General features: G+C 35.0%; 1 protein-coding gene across 2 annotated transcripts in view; it reads left to right on the forward strand.

Moving 5' to 3' along the window:
* Window positions 1-13,948, forward strand: part of CEP85L (centrosomal protein 85 like) — a 177,733-nt gene that overhangs the window by 51,767 nt on the left and 112,018 nt on the right. For both annotated transcript variants that reach the window (XM_032407990.1, XM_032407992.1), the window contains exon 3: window positions 10,280-11,067. In XM_032407990.1, coding sequence (XP_032263881.1) covers window positions 10,280-11,067 — 788 coding nt within the window. The remainder of the gene's footprint in view (window positions 1-10,279; window positions 11,068-13,948) is intronic.

The following is a 13,948-nucleotide window of genomic DNA, read 5'->3' on the forward strand; positions in this document are numbered from 1 at the left end:
AAGAAAAATCAGAAAAGTTACCAGTTGGTGCATTATCTTTATTTTATGAAGAAATGAAGGCCTTGTAAGGTAAGGACTTGTTCAGTCATTTATATATTCATAGAGCCAGTATTTACTGAATGTCTGCTATGTGTGAGATACTGTGAGATTCATGCTAGGGGTTGGGATTAACAGACATTTTCCCCTCTTCCTTGTGTATGTAAAGTCTAGTGGAGAAAACAGATAGGAAATAATTAACATAAAATAGCAGTGTGATAGATGAAGTACACAGGATAGGGGGGCATACCTGAATCCATTGGATTAGGTGAAAGACCCCTGGCAGAAGTAATGTTTAAGCCGAGGTCCAAAATGTAAGTAGGAACTGGCAGGGCATAAGGTGAGAGGAGAGTAGGCTGAGAGAAAAGCATGGTCCAAGACAGGAAGGTGTGAGCTTCTGGGGATGGAGCAGAGGACACCAAACTACAGTTTGACTGCGACAGTAGTCAGTTAGCCTTAACATTAATAGAAATACCTACCATAAATTTTTGCAGTATGGAGTTTTGTACTTTATACATGATTTAAAAAGATTCTTCATTACAGAATCCTTCGGAGGTAAAATATGATTAACTGTATTTTTTTTTTTTTAACTGATGGAAAAAGAGTTAGAGGGGGTTAATAATGTATCTGGGGTTATACAGCTTTTCAAGTGGTGGAGCTGAGACTCTTCAAATCTAACTCCGAAGCTCTGCCTTAACCCCACTGTGTAAGATACCTGTACTCAGAAGGGAGAAACTAGATGGAAAGAAGTCCTGCGAGGTGTAATTTAGGATGGTATAGGTAACACTAGACTGAGAAACAGACCCGGATTCTATTTTGAGATTTGTACTTGGTCAAGTAATTTAACCTTTATGGACTTTAGTTCTTCATTTGCATATGGGAGTAGGTCAGAGGTTATGCACAGAACATTTTTCTTTTACTTGTGAAAGTAAATAATTTCACAGCAGTATTCAAAATAATTATGACTTACATTCTTTTGCAAACCAAATAACTTTTTCCTTTGCCCCTCATCTCTACTTTGTTTTCTTGTTGATCTACATTATTTCTTAAAATGAAATATTTGAATTTTAAATTCTTAAACATGGCATATAATGGCATCATAGCTCTAGTAGGCTTGCAGGAGGTATATTTTGCATCTTTATGGGCTTCATTTTTACTTCCACTGTTATTCATTCATCCATTCATCCATCTATCCATTCATTTATTCACTCAGTTTTTCTATTATTTTGTTTCTTGACCTGGTAGGATATGAATGCTTAAACCTGACCAAGCTGAGCTGAATTTAGTTCATTTTAGTTCCCTGTGATGAACCTATGTATTTCTGACCTGGAAAGGCTATTCACACAGCCATGGGTTTAGGGATATTAATAACTTCAATCTCCCCAAACTAGCAGATGGATGGAGGATAGATAGATGGAGATGGATAATTTGTTGTCTGTTCTGTCATAGTAAGTTTTGTTTCTAAGAAAATTTGCATTTTCAAAAATCACATCCTGTAATTTAAGAGATTAAATTCTAATTTGTGAAAATTTTTACAGGAGAGAAATAACTTACAGCTCTTTATAAGTAAACTGACAGATGAGACTTAAAACTAGTGGGAGGTATCCAGAAAATGGTACAGTTGAATGAAATTTTAAAAGGCACTTAAGGAAAAAAAAGTAAGTTTTTGTGTAAATAAAAAAAGAAGCTGTTTGTATTGACTGGCTTTTAAAATGAGTTTTGTTTTGAATTGTTGGCGTCTTTAAGCTGTACTTCAGATTGTCCTTCAATTAAGTTGCTAATAATCTGGTTGGAGATCAGAAATGCCTTCTACCTTCTTGTTTTTGAAGCCAGCTTTTCATTTTGTTTTATAAATACAGAAATGCTTATGCACAGAATTGCATACTATTGCTGTCTTGTACAGTTGCTAAAAGAGTAGGCCATACATTTGGCTGTAGGGAAGCAAGTTTCTCATTATCCTTAAATAAAAGCAAGCAGTGTAGGAAAACATGATTTATTATGATATTGATACTTGACATACAGTTTTCCTAACGTTATTGATAGTTATTTTAATATGATTCTTTTGTGTGATTAGTCTCAGACTTTATGCAGATACCATAATGTCAAAAGAGGACTTACAATATTTTATCAGGATTGCTCTAGCTTTTTGGGATCTGTTGTGGTTCCATACAAATTTTAGGATTGTTTGTTCTAGCTCTGTGAAAAATGCTGGTGTTATTTTGGTAGGGATTGCGTGAAATGTGTAGGTTGCTTTGGGTAGTATAGACATTTTAACAATATTTGTTCTTCTAACCCATGAGCATGGAAAATTTTTCGCATTTCTTTGTGTACTCTTCAATTTCTTTCATAAGTATTCTATACTTTTCAGAGAAGAGGACTTAGTATTTTAGGTGTATCTTTTGTAAACATTTTAACTGGATTAAAAATGATTTGGACAATTCTTTTTGAGTAGATTTGCACTTACTGCAATGATTATTATATTTTGGTGCATTTTAAAACCCTATTGTATACTTTCCTTTCTGCTTTCATCTCAGGTTTTTTCCATCCTTTCTTGCCTTCTTTTGATTGACTTTTTTCTTCATGCCATTTTCCTAATAAAGAAAATTTTCTATAAAGAAGTTATACACTACCTATGTTTTTAAAAAAAAAGCTTTATTGAGATATAATTTACATACCATACAATTTACCCAAAGTGTACAATTTAATGGTTTTTAAAATATTCTTATTATTGTGCAGTTATTACCACAATCTAATTTTAGAACATTTTTAGCCTCCCTAAAAGAAATCCACTAGCTGTCACTCTTCATTTTCCTAAGCAACCACTAATCTTTTCTGTCTCTATAGATTTCTTTGTTCTAGACAATTCATATAAACTGAATCATCTAATATGTAGTCCTTTGTGACTGATTTTCACTTAGCATAATGTTTTCAAGATTCATTCATGTTGTAGCATATACCAGTACTTCATTTCTCTTTATTGTCATATAATATTCCATTCTATGGATAATACCACAATTTTTCTTTTCATCATTTGATGGACAATCAGGTTGTTTTGGCTTTGGGACGTTAAGAATAATGTCTCTATGAACATATTTTCATTCTTTTGGGTATGTACCCAGGAGTAGAATTGCTGAGTTATATGATATCTCTATGTTTAATCTTTTGAGGAGCTGCCGAACTGTTTCCTAAGCAGTGGTGCCTTTTTTCATTCCCACCAGCATTGTATGAGGGTTCCAATTTCTCCCCATCCTTGCCAACATTTATTATCTGTCATTTTGATGATAGCTATTCTAGTGGGTATGAAGTGGTATCTCATTGTGGTTTTGGTTTGCATTTTCCTGATGACTACATGATGTCGAGCATCTTTTCATATGCTTTAATAAGTCCATTTGTATATCTGCTTTGAAGAAATATCTGTTCAAATCTGAACCCATTTTTAAATTGGGCCATTTGTGTTTTTATTGAGTTGTAAGAGTTTTTTAATATAATCTAGATACAAATCCCTACCAGATAAATGATTTGCAAAAATTCTCTCCCATCTAATTGGCAGCAAGTTTTAAAAATTTTGATAAAAGTCTAATTTACCTTTACTTTCTTTTGTTGCTTGGGCTTTGGTATTATATTTAGGAAACCACTGCCTGACTTAATGTCATGAATATTTACACCTATAATTTCTTCTAAGAGTTTTATAGTTTAGCCGTTTATAGTCTTATAGTTTTAGCTTAGATTTAGGGCTATGATTAATTTTGAGTTATGGATGGTACAAGGTAAGAGTCCAACTTCATTCTTTGGCCTGTGGCTGTACAGTTGTTCTAGCTCTACCTCTTCTTTTAGTTGTTAATGTAGATGTTATGTAACCCTTAGCTTGACTGTCTAGAATGGTAATTAGAATCTTTTTCCTCCTCTCACAGATATAAGGACCTTAAAAATGGGAATTCTGGGGGTGCCTGGGTGGCTCAGTTGGTTAAGCGTCTGCCTTCAGCTCAGGTCATGATCCCAAGGTCCTGGGATTTAAAAAAAAAAAAAAATTTAAAAAAAATGGGAAGGCTGATCCACCCTTGTTTTGCGTTATATGTTATAGTTGCAAATCTTTTCTTTTTTTAGCCCACAAATTAGATATTGTCTTTACTGTTTTATGCAGTTGTTGTCCTTTGTTTTTTTAGATTTAGCTGCATTTGCTTAAAAAAATCCAACTCTTTGTTTTTATTTTTATTTTTATTTTTTTACAACTCAGGACTCATTTGTCTTCTTCCTGAGAGAAACAAAAGGAATCTTAGTAGTTCTTTTAGTGAGTTTGTTGATGGTAAGCTCTGTTTTTGCTTGGCTGAAAATATATTTTGCCCTTATTTTTGAAAGATAGCTTATCTTTCTAAACAATTCTCGGGTGCCTGTTATTTATTGTTAACCCTTTGGAGATATTATTTCACGGTGTTCTGGATTATAAGCTGTTGAGAAGCTGGCTATTACCCTGAGAGTTCTTTTATAAATAGTCTGCCTTTTCTCTCTGGCTTATTTCTCATTGTCTGGTGTTTTGTAGTTTCCTTATGATAAACTTTAGTCTTGCTCTGTAGCTGTGTATGTAATCCACATGAATTCATTTACAATGAATTGTAAACCCTAAGGGGAGGGGATATATTCATATTCATATTTTTGTGAATAAGGTATTTGCATTGTCTTTTTTACCTAGTACAGTGCCTTGTACATAATACATTCCTAGGAGATTCTTTAGTTGAATTATTGTTGAATTTTTTTATATAGCTCTTTTCCTACCAGGATGTAGTTTAGAATATTTTAAAATATTTATAAAAATACAGGAAATGCTTAGAAATGTTCATTTGTTTAAAAAAAAGGATGGAGTTACATGTGGCATAAAAATTTTTTTCTGATATGATTATAGGATTAGCAGGAAGGAAAAAAGTATCATGCTGTTGTATAAAACTTTATTGTCTTTGGGTTAGAGTTAAAATTTTTATTTAAAAATGTAATATTTGTTATGATATTTCATATTGACAAATATATTAAGTGGTTACATTTGATTTGATTTGAGAGAGATTGAGAAAGTGTGTGCAAGTTGGGGGGGCACAGAGGGAGAAGGAGAGAGAGAATCTTAAGCAGGCTCCATGCTAGGCATGTGGGGCCTGATCTCATGTGGGGCTTGATCTCATGACCCTGAGATCATGATCTGAGCTGAATTCAAGAATTGGATGCTTAACCAACTGAGCCATCCAGGTGCCCCTAAGTAGTTACATTTTAAATCAAAATATTTTGATATGAGGTTATATAGTTTCCTGATTAATTTTTTTAATCTAAAGACTTGTGATTTTTTGTTGTAATAGAGGTCTGAAGGGTGTGGTCTTTTTTGAATTTATTTACTTTCATTTAGGAAGGGTAGAACAGAGAGAGACTATAATACAAGAGAAGATAGAATCAGTGTATTCATCTATTGCCAGATAACAATAACATGACAGTGAAACAAAAGGTTGAGGTTTTGCTCAGAATTCAGAATACATTATCTTGAATATTCACTTGTATTATCAGGTTACAGCAAAGTCCTCCTCTTAGATTTTGGATTGCAAGGGAAAAATCTATCTGAAACCATTAGCTGTACTATGCTATCTGTGAATGCTATAGACCCTGTCCTCTGGTTTTTAAAAGGACTACCCTTTGCTGGTTTCAGATTTCACTGTGGTAACTTAGATGTGGGCCAGATGCCATTGTAATAACTTGCCTTTGGGATTTGTGGCTACAATTAGATAGTATAATGAAGCACATTAGGAATTGTATTACGTCTGTCTCTAATTGCCTGTTTCATTAGGGCAAAAATAACATTCTTTAGGTGTTAATATTTTCTGGACTCATCTCTGAGATATAATGGTCCTTTTTCTAAATATCCATGCTATCAAATATTTAATTTTTTCTTCCTTATTTCCTGTTGTATGTGCATATGTAAATATGTATGTGCTTATGTGTGTGAATAGACTAGGCTTTAATCCTTAGTTTTGGTGGTACTGAATTCTGAAAGTCACAGTATATCAGTTTGTACACTAGAACTCAGATACTGGTGATGGTTGAACCTGGGATATTTAAGCTTGAAAGCTTCAGAACTGGAATCAGACCCAGACGGAGTGATGTTGTAGTGAATAGAACAGAGAATCACTCACTCAACAGTCATATTTCCTGGTCACCTCTCTACTTTAACTGAATCAGGATCTCTTGGAGAAGGGCTTCAGATCCCAGGTAATTGTTTTTGTATGTTAAAGTTTGAGAAATTCAGATGAGTGACTTTTAGGAGTAACTTCTGTTCTCAGTGTAATGTTCTTTGAATAGCATATATCAATTATTTTCAGATTTGTAGGAGGAAATACTATATGATGTGGAATTGGTTTTTATCACCAATTATTGATTTTCCATGCAGTTGGGAAATATTGAGCTAACAAAGGAAAAGTAGCACATTATCAGATATAAGTAGCAGCTAAGACTGGTGATCTGTGGTCTCAGAGGTTTCAGTTGTGACTTGGAAAGTGAGACAGTCACCTGATACGTTATTCATACTTAAGTAACAGTGTTATTTGAGATATTTTAAACTCTTTGGGGTCATAAAACAAAACATCTTTGCAATAGTTTGACCAAATGGTAAGGTTATGCCCCTTGAAAAGAAATTAAGACATTGTATAAAGTTAAATATGAAAACATCTTTCTCCTTTTCTCGTCTTTCCATGATGAGGGGTATACCTTGGTTTATTAAGTTTTGGGTGTATTCTTCCAGACCGTTTCTCTGCTCATGAATATATATGTGTTTACATATATTTGTTTTTATGCTTGCATATTTTAAATATTGATATATATAGATTGCTTCTCTTCTCTCAAAGACTATAACAATTTATTTTCATATCATTGTAAGATATTATAGCCTTTAATAATCTTTATGAATAGGATAGGGAACACACTTTAACTATTAATGAGTTTGAACATTTTTTTTTTTTAAAGATTTTATTTATTTATTTTCGAGGGAGAGCATGAGCATGAACAGGAAGGAAGGGCAAAGGGAGACTGAGAGCAGGCTGGGAGCCTGACTCAGGGCTCTCAACCCCAGGATCATGACCTGAGCTGAAGGCAGACACTTAACAGACTGAGCCACCCACATGCCCTGAACATCTTTTTTTTTTTTTTTTAAACATGTATTTTTTATTTGCATTTCTTGGGATTTGCTTTCTGATTTCCTTTGCCTGTTTTAAAATTGGGTTGTTAGGTTTTGGTTTGTTTTTAAATTAGTTCCTTGTATCCTATGGCTATTTAGTTTTTTGTCTGTTATATGATGGAATAACGTTTACTTAGCTTTTTTAATGGTTTAATAATAACTAATGGTTTTCTTTGTTTTTTTATTTAATCTTCACTGTTGTTCTGTCCGCTTTATGGACAAGGACTGTGATGCACAGAGGTTAAAAAGATGTTTGAACACATGCCACTAAATGGTAGAGCCATGATTTGAATCTAAAAAGACTAATTTTAAAACTGTTACATTTAACCATTATAATTTATCTTTATTTACAAAGTTTTTTAAATGTAAAAAACAAAATTTCAAATTTGTATTTTTTAAAGTTAAAGATACTTAATGATTTTAATACAAATACTCCTTTAATAATAGTAACACAAACGTGTATAGATATATACACACACACTTATATATTGGTAAATAGATGTAGTACTATAATATATTAATACAGATATTTCATACACTTTTGGGGACATGTGTCCTATTTCTATTTAGAATTGACCTTCAGTAGCATATCCTTATTTTTTTCTATTGATTATCATAATAATCTGTTGATCTTCCTGTTGCCAATCATTTTGCTTTAATCTGTCCTCAACCCTTTTATTGGAATAATCATTTTAAGTATGGTTTTGATCATGTTACTCCTTTGGAAACTTTCAGTGGTATCACAATGCTTGATGAATGAAGGCCAGGCTCTTTCCTTACTGGGGCATTTGAAGACTTAAATAATTCTGTTTCATCTTTACCTTTCAAGAATTACCTTGAGGGGCACCTGGGTGGCTCAGTCGTTAAGTGTCTGCCTTCGGCTCAGGTCATGATCCCAGGGTACTGGAATCAAGCCCTGCATCGGGCTCCCTGATCAGTGAGGGGCCTGTTTCTCCCTCTCCCACCCCCCCGCTTGTAGTCCCTCTCTCGCTGTCTCTTTTGCTGTCAAATAAATAAAATCTTAAAAAAAAAAAAAGAATTACCTTGAGGAAATTTTTTCTGTTTAAAAAATTCAGTCTGCTCGCCTTGATACAATATCTAGTATACTAGTCTTTGAATCCAGTGGTTCAGGTTCAGATTTCCATGGCACTTTGTTTGCATGCAATATGACATAATGCAAAGCACTGTCATTTCTTGAATTTCTATATGGTATAACCTCAGATGTGGCAGACTGGTTGGAAAGGGGGTGAGAGAATCAAGCACATTTTTCTGAAGCAGAGTTTGCATAACCAATGAAAGGTTTTTCTCTTTTTAGATTGTGTATTGGGACTGATGGAGTTTGGGTGTGTGGAGCAGGACTAAAGTCCTGCCCTCGCCACCCTAGGGCACGGCCAGTGGTGTGAAGTACAGGCTTGCAGTAGCTGACCTTACTTGCTATATGATCTTGAGCAATATACTTAACTTTTCTAAATGTTAATTTCCTCCTTTGAGCAACTTTTCTTGATACTTACTACATACAGCAGATAAACGGGATAATTTGGTTTTTTCTTTGGGAGTTGCATTCTTTTGGCTTTCATATTTGGATCAGTTAATGTTCTTAATCAGCTTAATGAAGAATTTATTTAAGGGTGTTTAGTATCTCATAGAATTTTGGGGGAAGGTTGGAGAACCAGGCTTAAGGTTAAACTTACAGGTAGTATACCTCAGATCACCTTTGAGAACTGTTACTTCTCCAGCCCCACCACGTACCAGTGCTGCCCAATTGCTGCTACTCTGGGCCAGAACTTGATTGGCTGCCCCTGGTGCTGCCATTGTGGAAGGCTAATGCCTCTGCTGTTGCTTGTACCAGCCAGAAATGGTAGCTGCATACAGAGCCATTTTCTTATGTGACTCACTTCCAAACTGAAATAAATTCTGTACTGGAATTTCATTGTTTGAATTAGTCTACCTGGCTCTTTCTTACCTGAATTTCCTTATGGCCTTTTCATTATTTCTTTTCACAATATTTTATTTCTTTAAGACAACATCAAAGCTCACAAGAAGTATTAAATATATTCTAATATGAGCCAAACAGTATGGAAAAATATAGAATAAACTGAAAGTTGCCTTTCACCACTCACCTCTTCTCCCCTCACACTTTCAATTGCTATCCCCTTTTGAAGTGTCCTCTGATAAAAATTGATAATCTTTAATTTTGATTTGACACATTTGATGATAATTTGTCACTTGATGGTAAGTTCATGGAATAGAGAGGTCTTTATTTGTGCTTTGGGTTTCCATGGAGCCTACTAAAACTGTTACTGTGTGTAGCAGAATAATATGTAAAGGCTTGACCTAAGGCAATAGCTGTGTCATCATTTTGGAAGTGAAGGCTTACAACTTGGGGATTTAGTGACTGCAGAGAAAGGTAGCAGTCTAAGTAGACTCCAGGAGTTCTAGCTTGGGAAACGTACCATTGATGTTGCCATTTAAGGGAGACTGGGAATGGAGGAACTACTCTGTATCCACAAGCATATTGCTAGAGTGCTTTCTAATTATATTCCATTATTGTAGGATCTCCTTTACCCATATTTCTGATTTGAATTAGAGTTTGGGAAGGTGCTAAAATGTTTGAGTACAGCATAGATTTCCAAAGTTTAGGAAAGACTGTGAAAAATACCATTTTCTAGTAGAGTTATTTCTGAGGCTTCAGTGCTGGATGATGAGTAAGACCTCTCAGTGGGGAGGTGGATTTTTCTTTTTAAAAAAGTAACAATAATTAGGTTAAATAGGGTGACTATAAACCTGTTTTCTAGTCACTTGTTATCTGTAAGTAGATAGTAAATGGGCATATATTTCATTATGTATTCATTTTTAGAAAATAATATTTGAAAATATGTTTGGTTTGTTTCAGATAAACCTAATAATAATAACCTCATTTTGATAAAGTGTCTTTGAAAACCTTGTGCTTGGAAACCATATTCAGATATTTGTTTTGGCATTTTGCATTTAGCAGATTTTTTTCCTGTTAATTACAACTAATTTGACATTCTTTTCTCTTTCCAGATCATTCAACTTCAAGTGGCACATTATCTTTTAAGCCTAGTCGATCATTGGTTACTCTTCCTACTGCCCATGTCATGCCGTCTAACTCCAGTGCTTCAGTTTCCAAACATAGGGAATCACTGACATCAGAAGGCTCAAAATGGAGTACAAGCCTCATGCAAACATTGGGAAACCATAGTAGGGGAGAGCAGGACTCTTCACTAGACATGAAGGACTTCCGGCCTCTCCGGAAATGGTCATCTTTATCCAAACTCACTGCCCCGGATAACTGTGGCCAGGGTGGCATCGTACATGCTGATGAGTCAAGGAGTGGTTTGGAAAAGACAGGGAGAGCCAAGGTTTTAACGTCGCAACTAAGAACAATTGGGCCTAGCTGCTTACATGATAGTATGGAGATGCTTAAGCTAGAGGACAAGGAAATAAATAAAAAACGATCATCAACTCTGGACTGCAAATATAAATTCGAGAGCTGTAGCAAAGAGGACTTTAGAGCTTCTTCCTCCACTCTTAGGAGACCGACCTTAGACATGACATACAGTGCCTTACCTGAAAGCAAGCCCATTGTGACAAGTGCAGAGGCCTTTGAACCTCCGAAATATTTAATGCTGGGTCAACAGGCAGTAGGTGGAGTTCCCATTCAGCCTTCTGTGAGGACGCAGATGTGGCTTACAGAGCAGTTGCGGACAAACCCTTTGGAAAGTAGAACTACAGAGGACTCTTACAGTTTAGCTCCTTGGCAACAGCAGCAACTTGAAGAGTTTCGACAAGAAAATGAAACACCAATGCAGGTAAAGCTCAAAGTCTAGTGTTTGCTTCCCTCCAGTGGATGTTAGGAGTAAGCACACTTGCAGTAAGCATAGGACAGTGTGTCCTTGTCCGTAGGCGCAGTTTGTTTCGCTTTTCCTTTTTCCTGCAAGTTACTAAGCATAAAGGGTATAAACTCCCAAAGTACTGTTTTGATAAACAAAAGTTAAGAAATATTTAAGGCTGATTAACATGAAAAACTTAAAATCTTGTACCTAACTTAGTCTTTACTTTCCTTCTCATTTGTTAAGTGAGCATAAAGATAAACAAAGCAACACATATTCAGTTTAAAGAAATGTGAAACAGACAAAGGAACTGGCATGGTATAATAGAACATTAACTTGGGAGTATGGGGGCTTGGGTTTTATTTCTATCAGATTCAGAACCTGGATGATTTTCTATCTGGGCCTCAAGTTTCTTTTTCTTTTTCTTTTTTTTTTTACCAATATATAATTAACATATAACATTACATTAGTTCCAGTTCTACAACATAATGACTTGATATATATATGTTTTGTGAAATGATCACCACAATAAGTCTAAGTCTGGTCTGGTTAATGTCCATCACCATATAGTTTCAGATTTTTTTTTTCCTTGTGATAACTTGTAAAATTTTGTCTCTTAGCAACTTTCAAATATATAGTACGGTATTATCAACTATAGTCATGCTGTACGGTACATCCTCATGACTTGGAAGTTAGTATCTTTTGACTTCACCCATTTCTCCCACCCCCAGCCCCTGGCAACCACCCATCAGTTCTCTGTGATTTTTTTCTTTCTTTTAAGATTCTACATATAAATGAGATGATACAGTATTTGTCTTTGACTTTTTTCACTTATCATAATACCCTCAAGATATATTCATAATGTCACAAATGGCAAGATTTCATTTTGTTACAACTGAATAATATTCCATTGTATATATACCACATTTTATTTGTTCATTCATTCATCAGTGGGTACTTAGGTTGCTTTCATGTCCTAACTATTGTAAATAGTGCTCCAGTGGACATCGGAGTGCATATATCTTTTTGGGTTAGTGTTTTCATTTCTTTCAGATAAATATCCAGAAGGGGAACTGCTGGATCATACGGTAGTATTATTTTTAATTTTTTGAGGAACCCCCTCATACTGTTTTCCATAGTGGCTGCACCAATTTACATTCCCACCTACAATGCACAAGGGTTGTCTTTTCTCCACATCCTCGCCAATACTTGTTATCTCTTGTCTTTTTGCTAATGACCGTTCTAACAGGAGTGAGGTGATAGCTCATTGTTGTTTTGATTTGCATTTCCCTGAAAGTGATGTTGAGCACCTTTCATGTGTCTGCTGGCCATCTGCATGTCTTCTCATTTCTTCATATATGAAATGAGAAGGTGGAATTTTCATATATGAAAGTCAGGTGGTGTTTGAAATGTATTTAGGTTTATAAGCAGATATGTGCTTATTTTAAAAAGATTAAGTTGGGTCAGGGGGTGCCTGGGTGGCTCAGTCGGTTAAGCGTCTGCCTTCAGCTCAGGTCATGATCTTAGGGTCCTGGGATCAAGCCCCATGTCGGGCTCCCTGCTCAGTGGGGAGCCTGCTTCTCCCTGTCCCTCTACCTGCCCCTCCCCCTGTTTGTGTGCTCGCCCTCTCTCTCTTTTTTAAATCTTAAAATTTAAAATCTTAAAAAAAAAATTTAAAATCTTAAAAAAAAAATTTTAAATCTTAAAAAAAAAATTTATTAATCAGTTTGAGGAAAGCACTTTATAAAATACCACATATAAATAAAAGTGGTGTGTATCCCCTAAAGTAACATGTAAATGTGTACATTTCTTGATCTGGAAATGTTTTCTATTCCAGGATAATTTCCACAGCTCATTTTAAGTGGGAAAGCAATTAGCTATAGAATTTTTTGTAAATCCTATCATCCATTTTTTATTACCAGAATTTTCTGAAACTCATTAATTCTATCAGAAATTGTAAAATTTCCCTTAGAGAAAACACTTAAAATTACTATTTATTACTGCTACTAATAAAAAATAGTAAAGATTAAAGGAATATATCCTATTAAAGGATAAGGAGATCACTTATCTGGAAACCTCACAAATCTGAGTCCCAAAACATACACACAACCTGAATGTGCTACATTTACAGGGGAATCCTTAACACATCCCATATGCCTTCCTTATTCTTGTTTGGGCACAGTACTAAACAATCTTGATTATGTATAAAAAGCACATAACCAAAAAGAAGCATTATTATGATGTTTGAATTACAAATCAGAAAAGAGCAGTTTAACCAGATTTCTGATTTATCAGTTCAAGTGATTGAAAGATAGGAAACCTAATTTTTATAATTTTTTAAAAGATTTTATTTATTTGAGAGAGAGAGAGCATAGAGAGAGAGTGAGAGGGAGAAACAGACTCCCTGCTGAGCAGGGAGCCTGATACAGGACTCGATCCCAGGACCCTGGGATCATGACCTGAGCCGGAGGCAGACGCCTAACCAACTGAGCCACCCAGGCACCCCGGAAACCTAATTTTTAAAATACTATTCTATTTTAGTTCTCAAATGCTTTGTGATTATATGAGACCAGGGATCAGGTGGTTATTTCTCCAGTTGGTATTTTTGCACAGAATTGTAGTTGTCCATGGGGTGCTGGTAATACTATTCCAACCTGAAGGTGTGATAGAAAGGTAACTGAGAAAATTGAATGAATTTAAAAGAATAAGTACTAATTTACTTCTTTCATTCTGCTTGGAAAACCCTGTGCTTTGAAGTTTTTCCCAACCTTGAAACAATGCAAAGAGAATAGGAAGCTTGGAGGTGCACTGTAGAGCCAAACTTATTTTTAAATCTTCTCCCTAGTACATGGTAGAGGAA

This window comes from Phoca vitulina, unplaced genomic scaffold, assembly GCF_004348235.1.
Source record: "Phoca vitulina isolate PV1807 unplaced genomic scaffold, GSC_HSeal_1.0 scaffold9, whole genome shotgun sequence".
NCBI lineage: Eukaryota > Metazoa > Chordata > Mammalia > Carnivora > Phocidae > Phoca > Phoca vitulina.